The 22,083-nt window shown below is 38.3% G+C and overlaps 1 protein-coding gene across 2 annotated transcripts in view; it reads left to right on the top strand.

Annotated features, from left to right (window-relative positions):
* Positions 1 to 2,998: 2,998 nt before the first annotated feature.
* Positions 2,999 to 22,083, top strand: part of LOC116433037 (A disintegrin and metalloproteinase with thrombospondin motifs 1) — a 158,774-nt gene continuing 139,689 nt past the window's right edge. For both annotated transcript variants that reach the window (XM_031990698.2, XM_031990690.2), the window contains exons 1-2: positions 2,999 to 3,245; positions 16,079 to 17,011. In XM_031990698.2, coding sequence (XP_031846558.1) covers positions 16,765 to 17,011 — 247 coding nt within the window. In that variant the 5' untranslated portion in view covers positions 2,999 to 3,245; positions 16,079 to 16,764. The remainder of the gene's footprint in view (positions 3,246 to 16,078; positions 17,012 to 22,083) is intronic.

The following is a 22,083-nucleotide window of genomic DNA, read 5'->3' as shown; positions in this document are numbered from 1 at the left end:
CTACATTATATATTTACAGTGTACCTTTTCTCTCCCTCTTTCTTTTTTTCCCTGTCTCACCTTCTTTCATTTTCGTACATGTAAATATCAAACATTGACGTCTTACAATTAACTGAATCATCTACAATGAAGCAATGGAAAAATGTAGTACCTATACTTTACAGTATCATCTATAATTTTAAGGCACAAATAATTAATAAAAATGCTTTTCTGTCAAAGTAGTAATTCGTGGATAACTGAAAGCACAGATACTAAATCAGCAGATACGCTGACATATTTTAATTTTTTTTTCTTGTACTGTTTACCGAGTCAGCGTTCTTTTGCATCTAGAAATCATAATGATTGACTACCGAACTTAAAGGTGTCCGGAATATTAAATAACTCTTTAATAAAGACATTATTAACTCTTGTTTCTCGGTGAGCTCCATTTAAGATTATGTAAATTATTGATTTTGCATCGTGTCTATCTTAATTATTAATATCATCATCAACGTAAACAACGAGATAGTCTTTTATCGTAACTTATTTGGTCCTATTTCAGGCTAAATAATAGCAACTCACAATTTAGAAGCTTTTTACGAAATGTAAATACTGAAAAAGTAGGACGTAATATTATGCACTAATGAATAATTGATTTTATTCTTCAATTTCTATACATTACGATATTTTTATTGAATATTTGATGCCATGATTGGATTTTATCGAATATTAAAATACCGATACGGTTAAATACGATGAAATACAAATGATTTAAGATGATTTTGATCAAATTAATTCTGAAGCAAATTATTGCTGAAATTAAATATGCAGTAGATTATTCTAAAAATAGTTTGAAAAATAAAAGATTTCGAAATTCCAGGTTTACGTAGAAATAAACTGTGTAGTGTACGATACTGCAGCAAGTGTAGCGTTAATAGAAGCGCATTCTGGTGATTTCAATGCGCGGTCGGAGAGTACATTTCTACCGACAGGCTCGAACAGTGAAAACCCCAACGCAACATACCAAATAAAACTTACTAAACGAAATAAATCATCTTCATCAGTTTTCCGCATTAAAAAGATACGATTACCATTGAACAAAATTGAAGTGACCTGAAATATGTCATTTTCCCATGCGAAATGGCAAGTTAGTATTCACTGAATTTTCTTATTCTAATTAATCACCGGAATATTTTTTCGACACTTCTGCAAACTTAAATACAAGCTCCCAAACTGTGATTAAAATAAAAACCCCGATTGAAATTTGTTTCATTATTACATTAGATATATAATCTTCATCACTTTCTATAAAAGAATACATACTCCCTATAAATGTTGAAGTTTCGCTGGTCATTAATTTATTAATTAATATTTACGTGCAGGTTACAAATTAAACAGGTTCCAAAATCTGCTATCAAAATTCCAAGTCGTTCTCGTTTTAGACTCAGTCGAATATCTCGACAGTGGCCGTAGGAAGTCCTTAACCGTGCACCTGTTCCAGGGTAAAATCTCCACGGATAAACCGCAGTTGATTTCTCCATATTTGTCACGCGAAGAACAAGAGTACCATTCTGCTGAACGTTGATAACGTTCCGAATAAAGGAGATACAGAAAGCTGCAGGTGGTTCGTCTTCGACACAGTTAATTCCGTGCGCAGGAACACAACGTAAAATAAACAAATTGCGAAGCAGGAACAGAAATTCACGATTCAATTAAGTTAAGGCTCATAATCAAAAATCCATGCATCATTTAAACCGTGAGTAAACAAAGTAACTTTCCTGTAAACATAAAACAACATCTAAGACTCGAAGTACCTACAGTACTCACCGAGAACATCAAAAACTAAACTCCCACGACAGAATCCCATAGAAAAACGTTGCTACAAAATACCCTAACAATCGCTATTACCGAAACCAAACCTGCTCACCGTTCAATTTCGATTAACCTCTTGGCTACGACAGAATTTCGGGTCAACGCGCATTTCTAAGAAAGTCTATTGACACCATTGAAACCCTCAACTGAACTAAATGAAACCAATCTAAAATAATCATATTTATACAATACATAACTAACGGAAGATGTAATTGTTGAATTAGAATTTGCTTATATTTGATCTAACCGAGCTTCTCCGCAATAATAGTTAACACTATTTCTATCGAAGGTGTCAAAATGCACCCTTCGAAGTTTCAACTTAAAATGATTTTCTCAGTTTAATAATTTCTCAATTGAATTTTAGACATTTCCTGTAGTTAACTTTATAATCGTTATTGGAAAAGTCGAAAAGTCAATTCACAATATACTAAACTCGGAAAATAATTGTAACACTTAGCCAACCGAATGGAGACCTCTCACAGTTCCTTTACCAACGCGTTTCCATTTATTTCCTTTAGTTTTTTCTTCCGTTATTCAACAAGACTTAAACTGGAGATGTTTGCAATTCAATAAATACCTTTCTTCCTATTATACAACAATTTCTAATCAAATCTGTTACACGATCTCAATTAAAGTTCATGAAAACGATTATAGCTTCAATTTTCCTTAGGCGAAAAAGTTAACAACATTTCACACCTACAGGCTCCAACAGTGCACCGAAACCAAATTTCTCCTAACAGTAGCCAAGGGGTTAAACAACCACCCCAAATGACCAATAACCACTCATTCACAGGTATCAAGCTCCAAACAAATCTGATCAGAACACCGTCCAACTCCATCATCTTCACTGAAGAAGCAAACAACTAAGAACCAACAAAGCTAAGCCGCTATTCAGCTCTCAGAACATCACCATCAGATCGAAGGGTGGAAAAAATCCCGACGTACTCGCGAACGGGGTGGCTGGCCGGGTGCAGGTCCCGAAATTTCGGGCGGCGGCGTATAAACAAAACGGGCCGATTACAAATCCAGATAAAAATTTATCTCGGATGCCGCCCAATTCGGTTGACGGTGAAACCGCGTGGTGGGGACGATGATGTTAGGGGAGTTCGGTGGCCGTGGTCGATACCACAGATCCATTCGCGTTCAGTCGGTGCGTGCTGGCGGCTCGGCTCGGTCGTTCGTAGTTTCGCTTCGCCTTTCGTCCGCGATCCGTGCGGCTCCGCGTTTCCTCTCGTTTTTCGTAGCGTTCCGCGTCGTTCGCGCCGCGTGCCGCGTCCCGTTTCGGTTGCCCGTGGTCGAAGGGACGCGCGATCGCCGCCGGTCAACGGAGGACGAGCCGGTGGAACGATTAGAACACCCTGGCCCTGGGACCTGAAGGATTCGACATCCGAGAGGTAGGTTCACGCGGCTGCCGCTCTTGCCACGCTAACCGGGAAACACGTGGACCGCGCGAGTTCTTCGGGATCGCCGTGACAGTGGCTTCCTCCGAGTGTTTCCTGAGCGAATTGTCCGGTGAGCCAGACTGTGCTCGATTTTTGAAATGTTCCTCTAGGCGAGGGAACGTTCTTGTCCCGAGCGAGAGTGAAACGCTCGAGTGAGCTTGCTCGCGAATGCTGCGGATCTTCCAGTGTTAGACGTTTAGTTTCCCGGGTTTTCTGAATGAACACCTTGATGGTACTGACGGTTATTCGTTCATTAGTTTCTTTTAATGTAGCGGTGTGTTGTAACGGTGGGATATTTTGGGTTTTGTTGAGGAGTTGTATGGATGTTAGTGTAAGGGTAGAATCAACCCTTGATAATTCGTAGAGGTACTTTTCTCTGTGAATAGTTCGAAATGTTATACGAATTTTGAGAGTATTAATTGACTGTTTGTGGAATTAAAATTTTTATGTTGTTATAATTGAATGGAGTATTATGTGTTTTTTTTGCATGTTTTAAAGGAAACCTGGGTTTCTTGGGTTACTTTTCTCTGTGAACAGTTTGAAATGTCATACAAATTTTGGAATTGACTATTCATGGTATTAGAATCTTAATTTTTTTATAATTGTATTGACTATTGTATGTTTTTTGTATATGTTTTAAAGGAAATTTGGGTTTCTTTTCTCTGTGAACAGTTTGAAACGTCATACAAATTTTGGAACATTAATTGACTACTCGTGGAATTAGAATTTTTATCTTGTTATAACTGAATAAACTGTGGGTTGTTTTTTACATATGCTTTATAGGAAACTTGGGTTTCATTGAAAAGAAGTGTTTGAATGTTTAGAGTGAAGGTTGCAAGCTTTTTAGCGACGAAGATCCTTGTCGAGGTCTAGCAATTGAAGGAAGATTGTTCGGCTAATATTCGATGCGTCTGTTTCGTGCTCGTCGAATGGTTCTTGTCAACGATCTAAGAACGGCTGTTCGGCTCCCGCGCGAAAAGAAGGTTAGACACGAGTGCTTCGTTATCGCACAGTGACCTTATGTAATATATATACATATTTTTCCTTTATTTTTAGCCGGGGACTAGGCGCAGGCAATCATAAAAGTTCCTTCTACCATTGACATTGACAATCCCCCCCCGCTATATCTCGATAACAATCTCGCGCTGTCGTATTTCGCGTTGTTTCGCGTTCACTTCCCAGCACACGGTTGGACCATCTATTAAAAGCGATCAACTGTCACGAAACAATTTATCATTTACCCGCTCGATCTACATTATTTCGATTTTGCAATGAAATTTCATAGCGTTCCGTGCTCCAGTTCGCGTAACCGTAGAAATGTTCCATTTTTATTTTTTCTCGTCTTCGAGTGTCCGTGTAGAAAACATAAATAGAACATTCGATATTAATATCCACTCTTATGATTTACATGATAAGATTACTTGTTTCTTACATCTGCGACGGGAAGAACTTTAGATAGACGTTGATTCTTAGCTCATCGATTTTTTTTATAGAGCCGTCCCGCGACGCCTAATTAGCAAGAAAGTAAATTTAAACTTAGAAGCCCGATAAAAATTATCTTCGAAGATAGTTATTTTAAAAGAAAAAAAGGGAACGCTGGAAGAATCAGGTTGTACGTTACGATTAGCGTCTGGATGGCCGTAAGTTGTACCCACGCTGCTTAACACTAGATTCACAGGCGTTTATTGTACAGCTTATCCTATTGTTGCTAGGACAATCGATGTTCGTTTATTTAGATCTTGGAAATTAGGTGTTTACAAATAGGCAATTCGAATATATATTCGTATAATTGCTTCAATCAAAAACGACGTAAATGTTGCCGAATAATGTTTGTAACATTGAGTATGTTTACAAAATTATAAAGTCATATGTATATTTACAAATCATGTATATATTTATAAGTCATATATCTGTTTACAAAATTGTAAAGTCATATATATATTTCGATCATTACTGAATTGCAACGAATGTCACTTATATATCTTATCGGAAAATGTTGAACATTTCTAGCGAAAAACTTCGGTGTGCAATAGGTTAGGTCACTATTAAGTCCCCGGTGACACGAACCGATTAATATTCGTCAGTCGGTCCGTCCCGCGGTACAAACATAAGAAAGATATCCAAGGTGGTCGAGTTAACTTCGTTTCGGATTCCCGCTATTTTTGTTCTGGTATTTCTACGTTTTCTCCTTTTTTCCAGTACACTTTAAAAATTCGTATTCTCGTTACAAGTTGCTCGCCATCGTCGACGAAAGAAAGGTCAACGATGATACGAAACGCGAAAAGCAGATAACCGTTTATCGCCCATTGACTACGAGTTTAACGTTACACGATATTCGACCGGTCTCTGCTCTCATCTGCGAGGGAATGCTCTCGTGGCGCCGGGAAAAGCAAATTCGCTACGAAAAACATACAATTTCTCAATTCGCCCTTTCCACTAACTGAAACCGATTGATAACTCGTGTTTCCACGTTAAAGGTCATATAGGTCGCGAATAATATAAAATTCCATTAACCCTAATCGGACCACGATGTGACTTTGAGTGACATTTGAACTTTTTACTTAAATTTTTTTATTATCTGATATTGCATTTCCAAAAGTTTTTTTGGGCTTTTGAAATTTGGGCCCTATAAACAAAAACAATAACATTTTAATCATTCCTTTTATTCGCACAAGTGATTGAGAGTCACATCGTGGAATGATTCGTTATAAAAGCACGTGGTACGATTAGGGTTAACGCTAGAACTACCAGATGAGTCAAAATGATGGAAATTTCAACTTATTGGAAAAGTCGAGAAGTCAATTTACAATATATTAAACTCGAAAAATAATTTTAACACTTAGCCAACCGAATGGGGAGATCTCCCACTCTTCACTTGGCGACGTATTGCCTTTTATTCTGTTTATCTTCTCTTTTGTTGTTTAGTAAATCTTGAAGTGGGATTATTTGTAATTCATCAAATGCGGTTCTTGTTTTTACAGAACAAAGTTCTTAACTAAATTAATTGAATGAGTTTAATTAAAGATAATGGAAGAGGTTGCAGTTATAATTCTTTTCAGTTAGTTTTATAAAGAAATTTAGAAAAGTCAGTTTAAGTGCTTGTTAGTTAGTGTTAAACTTCATGGAAGTCCACTTTCCGTTGCGTTCATACGAAATCTACAATATGTTATTCAATTACAATTAATATTGAACACTTACCTCGATATTTGCAACGTTTCCTGCCATTTTTCAAGTCGAGGGTACCAAGAGCACAAAGATAGATGCGAATTTCACCGTTTCGTGATGACGGTTCACTGGTAATCCTTCAATTGTGATTCACTCGTGATCCTTGGTGATTAATTGAAATGTTTTTTTTTCTATTCTGTCCATCGAGTAACGTTTCAACGGTCCGGTTACCAATTATAGGAACAGTTTGTTAATTCAGGGAAGTCGTAAAGTTCATCGTTGATGTTACCAATGGCCAAGGTTTATCGCGAGGTCTTTTTCGATCGTGCGACTGGAAGAGGCCGGCGATCGATCAGAATATCGTTTGCCCGCTATTTATAGCTTTCCGTTTGTAAATTATAATCTTGAATTAATTTCGGACGGGCGTGCTAGAACGCAGCCGTCGGCGAGAGCCGCAGAATCGGCCGGCGATTTCGAAGTTCCGCGTGCCGTTCGGGTTTCGTAAAAATTCGGGATTCTCTTGCGCGCGGCGACAAATCCGACAGCTCCTTTTCTCGCCACGGTAAGTTATTCGCATTCTTACCCATTAACGCCGAAGGCCGTAAATAAAGGTTAAACGGGGCTCTCGAAATCCGATCCCCGCGTTCGATTAAGAGCGAATGATAAAAGGAATAGCGAGGAGAGATTTCGAGGGAAAAGGGGAATCCGTTGAATACGCCGGAACCTCGGTTAGCTGAGTTAATTAACTAACGGTTGAGGTAAGTGGAAACTGGAGGAGAAATCGGAATATGTTTGTAAAATTTGATCGTGTATGTTTCATGTTACTATGTAAAACTTCGAATTGAGTTCTAATAGAACTTTGGATCATCTAGGGAGTCGATCTGTAAATCCTCCGTTGTTAAATTAGTTATTGTTAAGCATTAGGGAAAGATTGTGCAAATATTTTCTAGAAATATTTCATTAAACGCATACTTGAATGTTTGAGGTATTGATATTATATTTGTTTATTGAATATATGTGCTTTTCACTTAGGTGAATAATTTTTTAATACAGTATGCAAACTTTTTTTTATTTGATCTGGAAAAATGAGATTCGTCAGATTTTTGTTAAGCGATTAAAAGAACGTATCAGGCTAGTGAACTGATAATCCAGTTTTAGATGAAATAATTTTGATAGCATAATTTCGTCAAATTTTAAAGTCCTTTTACTTCGTTACCGTCCAAGTTGGAGAGCCGACATCGACACACCGGCCATCGAATGCACTGTCGCACGATTCGGAATTTTTTTGCTAACTTGCCATCGATTGCCATCGGACAGCCTCGCATCTCGACTTTCGACATTACGTGCGGCTAGGAGCCGAGGCCTTCGTAAGCAAGGAAGACCAAGCTGGCGCGTTGATTTTGCATTCCGAAGCACTGCAAAGTAACGTGACACTCGTCACCAATCTTAGATCCGAACGTGTCCGTTTTGAATTCGTTAATATCACCTGACGGCCCGTTTTTTTGCGATCATTACAGTTTTCTCGGTCGAAGAAGCAAAAATCGTTTCGCGACGATCGCACGCAGCGTGTCCTGTTCGAGTTGAACAAATAATCGAATGGGAATAAATCGACATATGGGGCACCGCAAGGATAAACGCGACATTAGAACTTCATTTGGAATGATCCATACGTGGAAGCGTCAAGGACGATTCAAGGACGATCATATTTTCTTCTATGGAATCTCTAATGCGTTGATATCTGAAACTGATGTCATTCTACGATTGTTAAATTTGTCGAGCTTATTAAAACCCAATGCAAACTTCATAGATTCGTGTCAGATAATTAGATAACTTCCTTAATTATTCTCGTTTTAAGCTCTTGCAACAAAATGAAAATTTCGTATTAACAGACAGGAAATGAAATATTATTTATAAACTATTTACAAGAAAGATAATTATTCTAAAATTATTTTAAACTCTCCCGAGCTTATGTAATCAGTTAAATTCGAGAATACTATTGAATACTGAGAGTATCGTTGATTTCTGTGCACGGGAAGGGAAGTAGAAACGGATCGTCTCTTGTCAGACACGTCTTTCAATTAAAGACTTCGTCTGCTTTCAATGCTTCGTGGCTATATTTTAATATAGTAATCTAGATAAATATGTTACGTATAGTGTACAATACGATATACGATATATATGTATAAACATACAAATATGAAATATATAATGGTTAATATTTATATAAAAAAATGCTCGAAACGAATTCGTTTGATCGAGTACTGCCTGCATCTTGTTCAGCATGCAAGCGTTACAACGCGCATTAACTTTTCCGTGTCGCTTATTAAGATTTTTATCGTAAATGAAGGAAGAATTAACAAGCGTTCCGGTTGTATCGCGTTGTACACTACAAATAGCCCGCGCACATGACAAATGTGTTAACTAACTGCATTTAAATCTCCTTTACACTCATCGGTTGCAGCCCGATTGTATATCAACAGTTAATGATGAATAATTTATGCTCATCATAAAACACGATGTTTAACGTAATGGAACAAGAGGAAAATGTAAATCTGGAAAGAATGCACGGAGATGATAGAATACCTATTTAGTCGTTTAATTAAGAGATCAACATCACAGGTACCGAAGACCGATTGCTGCATAAATCATATTGAACAAAGTGTACGATAAAATGCTGTTAAATAAAATTTCATTCGTGCTGCTCGATTCTTCAATATCGGCAGGCTATTTTAAGGATTAACAACTAAAGTTATTTCATATTCGATATGTCATTCTCATGCAGCATTCCAAACAACGCAACAGCAATTCAATTTTATGCGACTCTTTTGAGAAATATTTTAAATTGTTAATTTCACAGTTCTAATATGTGCAATTGAATATCATGTAACCACTAAATAACAACCATAAATTATAAATAATCTTTTTCGTGAATTGAAAACATCTTCTGAATAAAAATTTCGTAGAATCTCTATTCAACCCCAGTGGACATAACAATGTAATTATAAAAATGTCAATCGAAGAAATAATTTCTACTATTAATTAACTTGGAATACCTAGTTTAAATGATATTTCATATTTCTTGAGTAAAAGAAGTTTCCATGAAATATTGTTTCACTAATGAAGTAGATAGTGTTATAATAATATTATGTAATAATACGAATTATAATAGTATTGCACAATAATACTAATTAAAATAATATTACACAATAATATTAACACTAGATTTACGGACATTTACTGCACAGTTTATTCTATTGTTCCCAAAAAGATCGATGTCCGTCCGTTTAGATCTAAGAAATCAAATGTTTAAAAATATATCATTAAGAACCATAATCACGTAATTGAATGAATCAAAATCGACCCAAACATTTACCAAACAATGTTTATAAAATTCAGTACGAGTCAAATTGATTCATTCCGGAAATCTAGTGTTAATAGTATTAGCACGTTAAGCACCAGGAAAACCTCAACCGTTTCCCCATGCAGTCATTCCTCTAAAGCAAAGAAAAGCAGGAACAATTATTCACTATTCACCGCTACAATCCTCGCATTACACTATTATCAACTTAGCTATGTTAAACATTTCAAATAATTTAGAAACGCCGATCATTCGTGACTGTCTGGGAGTTAAGTCCTATATTGCTTAACGTGTCAGCAATACCATTACAACTACCAATCAATAATAACACACTATCAACGACATAGTATCATTAACATTTAACCACTTGCGCTGGAAAGACTTGTTACGCACGTCGTGATGTTTTTGTCCGAAAATTACCAACGACATATTGTACACGTCGATAGTCTTATTGGATTACATATTCCAGATTGTTCTGAAATCTACCATTTCGTACAAAATTATTGGTAAACGACATTTGTGTACATATCTGTATGTAGTATGCGAAGACAAAATTCTTCGCGCGAGATCCTGTCGAGTTTTTCAATTTATTGCCAGCGAAGTGGTTAACTAACCCAAGAACATTTCGCAAAATCTTTTCCCTACAAGACAGAAACACGAGTTACACCATTATTATTCTAAACCACTGAATCATCTGTTACAATACAACAGAATCTTCCTGAACAAAATACCAGTGAAGATCTTCCACAGAAGATTCCGCGGATGCCGATTGTCTGTGATTAACGAACCCCCACGGGGCGGCGTGTCAGCACGTTAGCGACAGACAGAAATTCGCAGACAAAGATTGATCGATCGATGGATCAGACTAGGAAAGGTACGCGACAAGAATAGTTTGACCCAGACCTTAAGTGACTCCGAGGTCAGCAGCCGACGTCGAGCGCCGCTTTTATATTTCACTCGGCAACGTCGACGTTAGCCGCAGACTTACACCGCGCGCCGGGCTATAACGTTCCCTCGCTGGCGTTCATTACCACCGCGCCTCGTAGTATCAGGCCCCGCGGTACACCCAACGGGGAATAGTAGCCACTATGTTGCCCACGGAACCGCAAAACTCCGCGACAGCGTGCTTTTATTCGAGTCGTTACACCCTTCGATTTTCCGGCCTGATGCATAATGTGGACGCCTGTGGACGTAACTCGAAAAATTCGATTTGTTCGTGTAATGAAAATTGAAGGTTAGGAATGTGTTGCTGAGTAGTTTTTGCTGTACGAAATGATTTTCATTTGAAGAATCTTAGTTTTGTGGGAATAAATGTCGTTTCTCTGTTTAGCATTATACCTTGCAACTTTTATCTACTTCAATAGTACTACAGTCGGAGTTTCTATAGAAAAATGTCAAAAAGTCAATTCGACTGCTCGGTAGTTCTAGCGTTAACATTAAAGCTACGAGACAAATTAAAATGTCCCATTCTTGATGTCTTCTTCTTGAAATGATTAAAAAGATAATAGCTGTCCCTCTGAGAAGTTATAACAATCGATGTAGCAAAATTGAAGTCTCAATAGATGCAAACTTAGAATTCTACAAAGAAATTTCAAAAAGTCGAGTTAACTGCTCGCTAGAGCTAGTGTTAGCACATTGAATGCGCACGATTTTATAGTACAAAATACTCGAAATGCAAAAAATATAATATGAAATCATTTGATTGAATTGCATTGTTATTATTGCAGATTCATCTAGCTGAATGTCACCACATTAGCTAGCATTATTTATAATATAGAAATGTTTTCAAATAATCATCATTTCGTCGAGTGAACTATAGTAATTCGATTTGGTTTAGAGTCACCGGTGACCCCATGACATTCAACGTGTTAACTTCCTCTAAGCATCGAACGAGTCAATCTCATATTACACTACTATACTACAAGAATTTCTTGTTCGCTATAAATCTCTGAATTACAGTGAACGATGAATAATTAAAATTTGAATGTCACATGTTCGCAGAATGTCGGTACCGAACAGAACGAAATCGCGTTTATTCGGTTATACTTGTTCCATGGTTAGCGATTTATGGGCGACGAGCGGATCGGTCGATATCCCTGGATAATTCTTTGTTTCGTCCTTTTTCGGTCGGATGATCCTCGACCGGCCGTCGTAAATTAGTGCTCAAGGGCCGCCACGCGCGCCGCCACGCCGCGAATCGCGGCCCAGCGGAAAGTATTCCGCCGGTGGTGCAAGCGTGAAATAATTCCGCCGCTATTTTTACCGGACATCTATTTCTTCGCGGTTCTTCCAGCGTGTCTGCACTGGATCCTGACATTACAAGCCAGCCGAGAAGAATTTTCGTCGATGATGCTGGTGACACGGTTCTCCTTTAACCCTTTGCCCTATAATATCGTGCCCAACGAAGATTTCAGACAGAATTCAACAAATATAGTATAAATACCAATTAATACTCCCAAGTCCGCATTGAATATTATTTTCCTATTATAAACACTAGAACTACTGGTTGAGTCAAACCGACTCAATCTAGAATGTTTTGATCGATACATTGCAAGTATTTCAATATTGAAGGCGTTTTCGCGAAGGATTTTAATGAAATTTGTGCATTTGCGTGAATACGAGAGTAGAAGACTCTTCGAATCTCGAGAAACTTATTGTTCTAGTTTTTATAAGAAATTGGAAGAAGGTTACTCTAATTGCTCAGTAGTTTTAGTGTTAATACGTTGAACGCCACACGATTTTATAGAGCGAAATATACAGAATGGAGAAAATATAATATAATGTTCATTTATTTTCAACACTAGAACCGAGCAATAAGACTGAGCTATTTATAATTTGTTATAAAGATTAGGAATCAATAAGATAGATCAACAATAGATACAGAAAAATTATACATTTTAATAAATACATCGAATTTTCTTTCTCTACTAAATTATTAACGACAAAGTTGTTTTATCGAGCACTGTTGTCGAAGAAATCATTGAATGAGGGATGAACCGTGACTGGTGAAATGATTTAGATCATCGAAGATCTTGGTTACTATGATTACTACCTCGAAATATGTACAATCGAATTTTACAAATATCCTTCGAAAAATTTCTACTCAAGTCTCCATTGATAACTGTTAGCTGCCAAACTAAATCGGATAATCGAGATTCTACTGTACAAAGTATTACTGTTACAGATTGAAAATGTATAATACAGGTATTCATAAGTAGACAGGCGAACCTCAGCAACGTTGTTAGCTGGAGATACGATATTCCTTTAGAGTATAACAGTTTAATGCACGCAGACTTATTAATGGGCTCTTTGATGCTAATTATTGAAACAGGGGCTGATCAGTTCTCATTGAAAAAGTATGAGGAATTATTTTCCATCGCATCTCTTCAAGATTTTCGAAGTCTGACAGATTCTTCGTTCATGACTTTTTAGATTGTAATATCGACTACTAATTAGTAATAATAAAGTAACTAATCATAATTGATTATTTTGTATCAGGAATATAGTTCCGTATCACTACATTCAAAATAACTGATTTTCATTAAGTATTTATAAATCAAATTCCCCGAATAAACGATTTAATTATTAACCCCTTGACCTACAATATCATGTCGGATTCATGATAGAGATTTTAAACTGAATTGGCAAATCTAAGTGTTATTTATATTTTTTTTGAATATAAGTTAAATATTAGTTTTCTATTATCAGTCCTTAACCTTTGGAGTAAACATAAACATAGAATAAGCATCAAAATTCTTTCTTTTCTTAATACATTATTAATGATAAAGTAGCTGTATCGATCATAGTTTAGAAATAAATCATAGGACAAGGGATTAATTCCTTCATTATATTTACTGTTATCGAGAATAATGTTGAATTCAAGTTCAAGAACTGAATGAGCATTCCGTTGCTCCGTCATTGCGTCGCTATACTCCGAGATCGGCCGATTATACAATTCTTTCTTCGCACGCCGCGCGTGTTCGCGAATTTCATAGATTCTAGGAGCTATTAATAGGCGACATCGGAATGGAAACAACGGACAATCGAAAAACGTGCGTGCCCAATGAAGAAAAGCGTCTGTTTCCCAGTCCCGAAGGGAATGCTTCCCGCGATGAGGTCATCGGCTGAAGATGATTCCTTCGTGTCGGGCAATTTAGCCGTGCGAATCGCCGTGAAACCGATTCGTGCCGCTTTAAACATTTACGACGCGCCGCGTCGTTCTCTTATCGCGCGACACGAAGGAGACCACCGCGTAAAGAAATTTCCGATCGTATCTTCCTGGACAGCGGAGAGAGAAAGAGCGAGAGGAGTCCCGCGATTAATCGACTCCCTCGCCGATTCAAGCTGGAAACCGCGTTAATTCACAAATAATTAATTTTATCCCGTCGCGTAATTGAGTTGAAAATTGCTGGAGAATACTCGGACCAACAAAATAAATGAGAAATGAAGGACAATGGACGTTCGTTGTTGCCGTGGAAATGAAAGAACGGTTGCTTTTACGCTAAAGAATTGTATAATTGAGGCAAACATTGAATTAATACTTTGAACTTCGAATTTCTTTGCACTTTTTCCTCCACAACTGTATTATTATGATATTTTCTTTGAAATGCATTTGAAAAGATAGTTAGTTTGCAGAGAGTAGTGTGAACGATTCTTTTTACTAATAATATTGAAAAGAAGATAATAATATAATCTATTGTTAAAATTTTTATGGGGATTGCATATCAATCGTAACAAATGCTCGGTAGTTCTACTGTTAATGTCGAATTAGGATGGATATCAGTGAAGTTTCATTCACTGTTTTTATCCACTATCAATTTTTAGTTTCGTTTGTTCTTTACTCTAACGAGATCATTGACATTAACAACGTTAATAACATATTTTCATAGAAAACTTTGAAACTTTGTGTGATACGCGTGCATTAGTATTTTTTAGTAGAAACGGTGAGTCATGGACAGACGAATTTCTCGATTCTTACTGAATACATTACGTGTTCGATACATTTTCAGATATATTATTTCTGAAATGAAATGAAAAAAGTTTTATATGAGAAAATTCCATTTTGTATATTCCACGTGTTTGAACTAATATTAATGAATAAAAGACGGACATAAAATTCATTTGCAACTCGAACGCTTCTTGATTTTGAACAAAGAGTTGATTTCAAAATTCCTCACTGCTGACAGTCTTGTATGTTCCCAGAGAACGGCATCCACATATAACCAATATCTCGGGCTATAACCTTCCAATTTAATTCCCCAATTCTTGTCAGCGTTGTTTTGCCGGAATATTACCTGGCGTTATCTTGATGAAGCAAAACCTGTTTCCTGTACACGAGGGTTAGTGATTTTTTAATTGATTCTTCGTTTCGCTTATTTAGAGCCCCTGAAAAACTGATTTGATATTTAGACCGGCAAAAAAATGATTAACAGGAAATTGATTTAACTCCGATCTATTTGCAGTCGCTTCTTACTCGTTACTGGAGACATAAAAATTGATTGAAGTTCTTATTCAATTCTGTTCCGCTTGTGTCGCATGCTACGAGTATAAAAAGACGTACATTTCAATAAATTACTTCTCCAATAAGCAGATATATATTATCTGACTTATACCCTCTCTGCCAATCTATCCCCAACATCAACGAATTCTCAACCAATATAAAAGATCTCCATTTCTTTTGTATTTGTTGTATTTTGTGTAAATTGAGTGTGGGGATGATATGAATGATGTGTTCTTGTATATTTTGTAAGTTGAATATGTAGGCTGAGAAGAAGAGGAAGGGACGTAAAGAAGTCGGAAGACAATATATTATAGGAAAGATCTCCATTTATATCCATAATACATTATAGAAATATCTATAATATATAATATATTAATAGAAATATTCATAGTATATGACATATCGATAGAAATATTAATAGAAATAATATATAAATAGACAATATATTATAGTAATATCTATAATATATAATATATTTTAGAAATATCTATAATACATATATTATAGAAAAGATCTCCATTCTTTTCTATAATATATTGTCTTCCCGCTTCTGTACTTCCCTTCTTCTTCCCACTGTCTCCACATTCAACCTACAGAAAACCCAAAAAACACGTAATTCGTATCACCCTCATCCTCAATACACCGAAAACACAGCAACCACAAAAGACACACTATCAATCCATTATTTACCATTCCTCCTCCACAAGGGTACCACATCGAAAAGAACGACCCCATCTCCAGCACAATTTCTTTAATTTCCAGAAACCAGTCCACGAACCGACCAAGGCCGAAGTAGCCCGGGCCAAGTCCGACCTCGCCCAAATCGCCGAGAAGAGGAGCCATTATTTTCCCAGAATCGGGGAATCCCGCGTCAGCGATGCCAGTTTAAACAAAAACATTGCGCACCGCTCGAATCTCCATGCCCGGACCAAGGACGATCGCAGGTTGAACGGTCGAACGAATCATCCTCCGGGGAGGGAACGACACGCGTCGACAGAGACGGACAGTTTCTCTCGTGGGCAGATCGGAGGATCGGCGAGGGAAGAGCCTCTTGATGGGCATTCCGCGGACCCCGGTTGGGTATCGCCGGTCGCTTCAGCGCGAGAAGGGAAGCATCAGCATCAGCATCAGGATCCGCGCGGAGCCTTGAGGATCACAGGTCGAGGGGAGGTGCTCTATGGGCGCTAGAGGGTGGAGCGGCAGTGCGGCGAATGACCCGGTATCAAGCGATAATCCTCTACCATCGTTCGATCTCGTTCCGAAGGATATGATCGGCTGGCTGGCCCGATGGCCGGCGTGTAACTGAACGAGGACCCCGTGCGGATCGTTCTCAAACCAGCGCGTTTAGCGGATCCTCTTCCTCCGCGGAGCCTCAGGCCTCTTGCGAGCTGGTCACAAGCGGCCAGGGAACAAACCTCTATCTGGCCAGGACACAAACGCGCGCAGACATGTCGCGAACTTCGAATCGCGCCTCCACCGTCGTCGCCATCTTTGGGATCGTGCTGCTGGTGGTGCTCCTGGTGATATTATGGACCTCTGTGCGCACCACCAGCATTTGGGAGAAAGAGACTGATCAGAGATCGGAGCTGCAGATGACACCTTCAAGTGGATCGAACAGTTTGAACGAAAATGATCAGGGTACTACTGTTGCTAGCGGAGGGACTATTTTTGGCCGGTATAGCTTCAATAATGAAGGTAAGTTAGGATTTCTGTATCTATGTCACGGTCAAAACTCTACTAACCAAGATGTCATTCCTCGTCGTCTTTCTCCCAATCATCACGAGATTTAATAGGCAATTATATATGTATCACAGACATCTACAATCATTTCTCAATACACTGTCACCTACAAAACTTCGAAAAACCAGAGGTTCCCTCTGAAAACTACTAAAAAGCATTTCAGCCTAAAACCTTCTTACACCAACCGCCAGCTACATTCTACTAGTTTTCGATAACTACAAGTATAGACGTTACTACAAGTATAGATGGACATTGTGTAGAATGGCAATTTTTTGGGCAATATATAATGGACAGGTATTTCAGAAATGGCCGGGACATTTTATATAATGCCCACGGTTCGTTGGGTGCGTTGAATACGTAGTTGACATTCTTTTATCTTCATTTATTATCGCTTGCACTTTCTAAACTTGGTATTCTCATAAGACCAGCAGACGTAGTCTACAATCATTCCTTTATGTTTTGCACATCTGGCACTAGGCCTAATCTTTTAGTTATTACTTAAATTTTCTATGCGGTACCAAGTCTATAAGCCTTTTGAGTTTACTGGGGTATGAGAAATGCAAAAGCAAATGTGTTTCGAAAAAGTGCACGTGCAGAGCTACCAGTCAGCTCTGTAATTCCAAGTGCCACAGTTCTTTGTCTTGCTTCAATAAATGATCATTATGATCAAGTGTGATTATAATGACTGTATGTTGATTTTGACCAGAGGATATATTGACATTTTTTAATTTCCTCATCAGAGCGTTTCGATACATTTACCACTCTAGGCATTCTGCACAATGACATTTTATAGACTGACCGAAACTTGTTATGAGCATTTTGCACAATGTCATTTTAAAAGTGCCCACGTTATACACATTGTTCGTAACATCTATACTTGTAGTTCTTGGAGACTAAAATGCTCGTTTTTAGTAGTTTTCGGGGGGAACTTTACGCTTTTCGAAGTTTTGAAGATGAAAATTATATTGAGAAATGATTGTAGATGTTTGTGATATATGTATAATTGTCTATTGATTCGCGTGATGATTGGAAGAAAGACGACGAGGAATGATATCTTGGTTAGTAGAGTTTTGACCGTGAACTTGCGTAGAAGAAGAAGATTTCAAAACACAGGTTCGGAAATTGTGGCCGTCTCGAGATTTAACCTTAGTAGATTCTAATCTGGCCACTTCGATAACGCTGATTAGGAAACGCCGTGCGCTTCACGGAGCGCGTACAGCACAGTGGAGTTTTAATTATCATAGGCATATACAGCGATAAAATATTGTATAATGTGATCAAACAAGCCTGTATACTTATCGACTGCGTGTTTATCTCATCTCCAGCAAACGGTGTCGCCATTCAGTTGACACTACAAATATTTGAGGACAGTATTCCTTCTGTAACATTGTCACCCATTTCTTTATGACACTCAACGACGTTTTCCACTCGGTTAAACAATTTTCTCTTTCCTTCGTTCTATCTTTTCCATTTTACACGATCGCCATTCCACGCCGTTACGAGCAGCAATAATGATTACTGTTAAAGTAGGCGGCCGCTGGTAATAATCTATACAATACTCAACGCGTTGAGCAATAAATACCAGACGCACTAACGAAACAATAACAACGAAAGAAACATGAACGACAATACAAAGGAAAGTAGAAATTTTTCTTGGAAAGCGGTCGTAACGAAGCAGGCTGGCGCCGTGCTGATAAGAAGTGGGTGTCTTAAACTTGCCTGAAACTTGTCTGAAACTTGTCTGAAACTTGTTCCACTGGTTCTACGATTTTCAATTGTTCTCGCGTAACAATCGGAGTCTTACCATACCGATATACCATGCGCAATTCCTTGGCAATGAATCAGTGGGAACCGAAGACAAATTAATGGAAAGAAGCGCGCGTTACAATGAGGCTCGTTACGCCGTGTCCTCGATTTTCTTCATTCATTCGGCAAGATCAATCGGCCAGCGGAGAGGTAATTCGAGTATCGTCTCGCAGAAACAGAGGTGTTGTGAAAGATCCGTTAACGCGTTTAGTCTCAGTCAAGGTGTGCAACAGTCTCTCTCTCTCAGGGAAAGCTAGAACGTCCAGACGTCCTTGTAAGGCCGCTGCACCAAAGCATCCACACCTACACCTACACCTACAACCATTGCTAAGAGGCATGAACCTTTATTCACAGTCTGCTCGTACTCATATTCCAAGCCAACCTGTATATATCCACGTCCTAAGTAAGTACAAGATACGCTGGCTCGCAACCGCGAGCGCACTGACACTGCACCTGATGGTGCTTCGGCGAATCGCAGTCAGCATTCCTCTCGAGCGTTGAAAAATCGTCGTTGAAACCGCGTCCCGACCGTGCCCTTCCGGCTTATCCAAACGATCGATGCTGTTTTCGTTCGTTGCTTCCCAAAGTTTCGATATTGTAATCTTTGTTTCTGCTTGATCTCGTTGCTCAATGTTTTATAGCGACTTTAATTGAGAAAACGCGCGGAATCTGTTTGTTGTTTCTCTGATACGTGAAATATTGTTTTGTAATGTTTTGTGGGATAATTGTGCTTCGTAAATTATGCTTGATTGTAATTAGTGGCTATTAGGATTCCTTCGGTACACGGAGCATTAGAAAATCAAGAATCATTCGCTGAATAACCAATTGCACGCGAGAGGTTTTTATTAGAAACACTTGACAGTTTGTAGTTTTGTGATTATTTTATTAAGTAAAATCTTTATACTTTATTTATCTCTTTCTTCTCGGTATTACAGCATCTGCCGTCAAGCGAATAAATAAATACTCAACGAGACATCACACGCGAATAGAATGACAAAGCTACTTTATTCCAATATTTCAATGACGCATTATACAAAACTAAATATTAACATTAGATTTACAGACGTTTATTCTATACTTTATTCTATCGTTCCTAGAAAACTACGTGTTCCTCTATGTAAATCGCGAAAATCGTAGCTTCAAAACCAGAGTATTGCAATGCGTGTTTGCACAATTGCACGAATTAAAATCGACGAAAACTGTTACTAAATAATGTTACTAAAATGTTACTGTTAATAAAAACTATTACTAAAAAATTCAATATCCGTCAAATTGACGGGTTCCGTAAATCTAGTGTGAAACATTAAGCTTCATAATTTCGCTGTACCAAATCAAACGGCGACTAAGAGTTTCCTCTCGAGTGCGAAGGATTAACCCTCCAACCAACTTCATACAGTAAAACTATAAAATTTGATATTTATATTATACTTTATACTTTATATAACGTATCAATTTGAGAAATATTAAGATAAAATAGCTTTGTTCCTCGATATACGTGTGATTTCTCTCCGAGTTCACAAAATATCGTCCTTATCCCATCAGAAAATGTTCAAATATTTCCACTGAAAAACTTCCGAGTGCAAAGGGTTAAACAACTGCACGAAACAACTACCAAATACGAATTGAAACTTCAGAACGCACCGCGATGCTCCAAAGAATCAGGAAATTGAAAGAAGCACACCGTCAGCAACTCGAAATCCGAAATAATCGAAGAAACTCGGCCGAAGAAGAACTCCGCGGCGGCCGCATCGCGGAGTATTCCTCTTCGTTGGGGCATTAATTTTCCTTTTAATTAAGCGCGAACGTGGAACGCGGTTCGCCGGCGTAAATTACGATTCCGAGTATCGTTCGTAATCGAAATCAGCGTCCGCGCGATTTTCTCTGTACAACGGGGAGGGCCGAGGCGAGCGCGAACAAATGGCGGCCCCGGAGGATCCGCGAAGGATAATCCAGCCGGGGCCCGGGTACGCGCAATTAGCGCTCGTTAATGATTACCAGGCCCCTCGATCGGGACAGCGAGAGCTCTCAGCCTCGGAAAGATCCGGCGAGATAACGGACTTCAGAGAAACTAATAAACTGCGCGAAATTAGTGGCGGTTTTGCGCTCGCTCGCTGGCTCGCTCTCGCGCGCACGCGGTCGAGCGCACAAAGATCGGCACGATGAAGGTGTAAGCGAACGTTATGGAGACCGGCTCAGTCAGCAGTCCCGCGGGAATAATTATGCATCTATATGCACGGATAGAGTCGTCGTTGAATCGTCTGCACGCGTTTATTATGCGATGGAAAGCTTCGGGTCTTGACAATCCTACGAATGCGTCTCTAATGAATAAGGTTATCCTTGAACAGTCTTATTTTTCTTTTTTGTTTTCGCTTTTGAGACGATGCGTCGCGGCTCGAGTGACCACCGAGGATCTTCGTTTCTTGTTTTCTTCCTTCGGTGGTGGGTGGATTTAATGTGTTGTTATTTATGTTTTCGTCTATTCGTCGGTGAGAGTCTTGGGATTGTTGAGGTTACTGACATTGTGGCCGAGGGAAGCAATTACTTCTTATATGGCGGTTTCTTTTGTCTATGAATTGATTTAATACGTTGAACGACGCACGATTTCATAGAGAAAAATGCACTGCATGAGGTAGTATTGTTTATAACATACAAATGTTTTCAAATAATCGCTTAATTGAATGAACTATAATAATTCGATTTGGTTGAAGATCATCGGTGACTCCCATGGAATTCAACGTGTTAAGGAGTTATATCTTTGATGGTACATGTTCATTTTCAGTTTTGATCAATACGACTAGTTTGTCATTAGCACCTTGTATGTCATAGGGTCACCGGTGATCTCCGCCCAAATTCAGTTACTGTAATTGCCTCAATTAAACGATTATTTGAGAATATTCCTATATTGCAAATAACGCTATCTAACGCGGTGGCATTCGCCGAGACAAAACTGTGATAACATCGCAATGCAATTAAATAATTTAATATTGTATTTTTTACATTTCGCATATTCTGCACCATAAAGTCAGGCATTCAACGTGTTAATACGTTATTGGGAGAAGAGAGAAATTGTAGGTATGTTCTATGTCTATGTTTGCTCTTAACTGTAATGATTGATTACAGAAAAATAATGTTTCATTTGAATTCGAATGGGCCGAGTAATATGTGTTTCTTGAATCTTGTTGAAAATATTCACGAGTCTGACACGTTGTTGCAAGGTTATA

The sequence above is a fragment of the Nomia melanderi genome, chromosome 3 (assembly GCF_051020985.1).
Source record: "Nomia melanderi isolate GNS246 chromosome 3, iyNomMela1, whole genome shotgun sequence".
Lineage (NCBI taxonomy): Eukaryota > Metazoa > Arthropoda > Insecta > Hymenoptera > Halictidae > Nomia > Nomia melanderi.
This window is presented reverse-complemented; position numbering and strand designations above follow the sequence as displayed.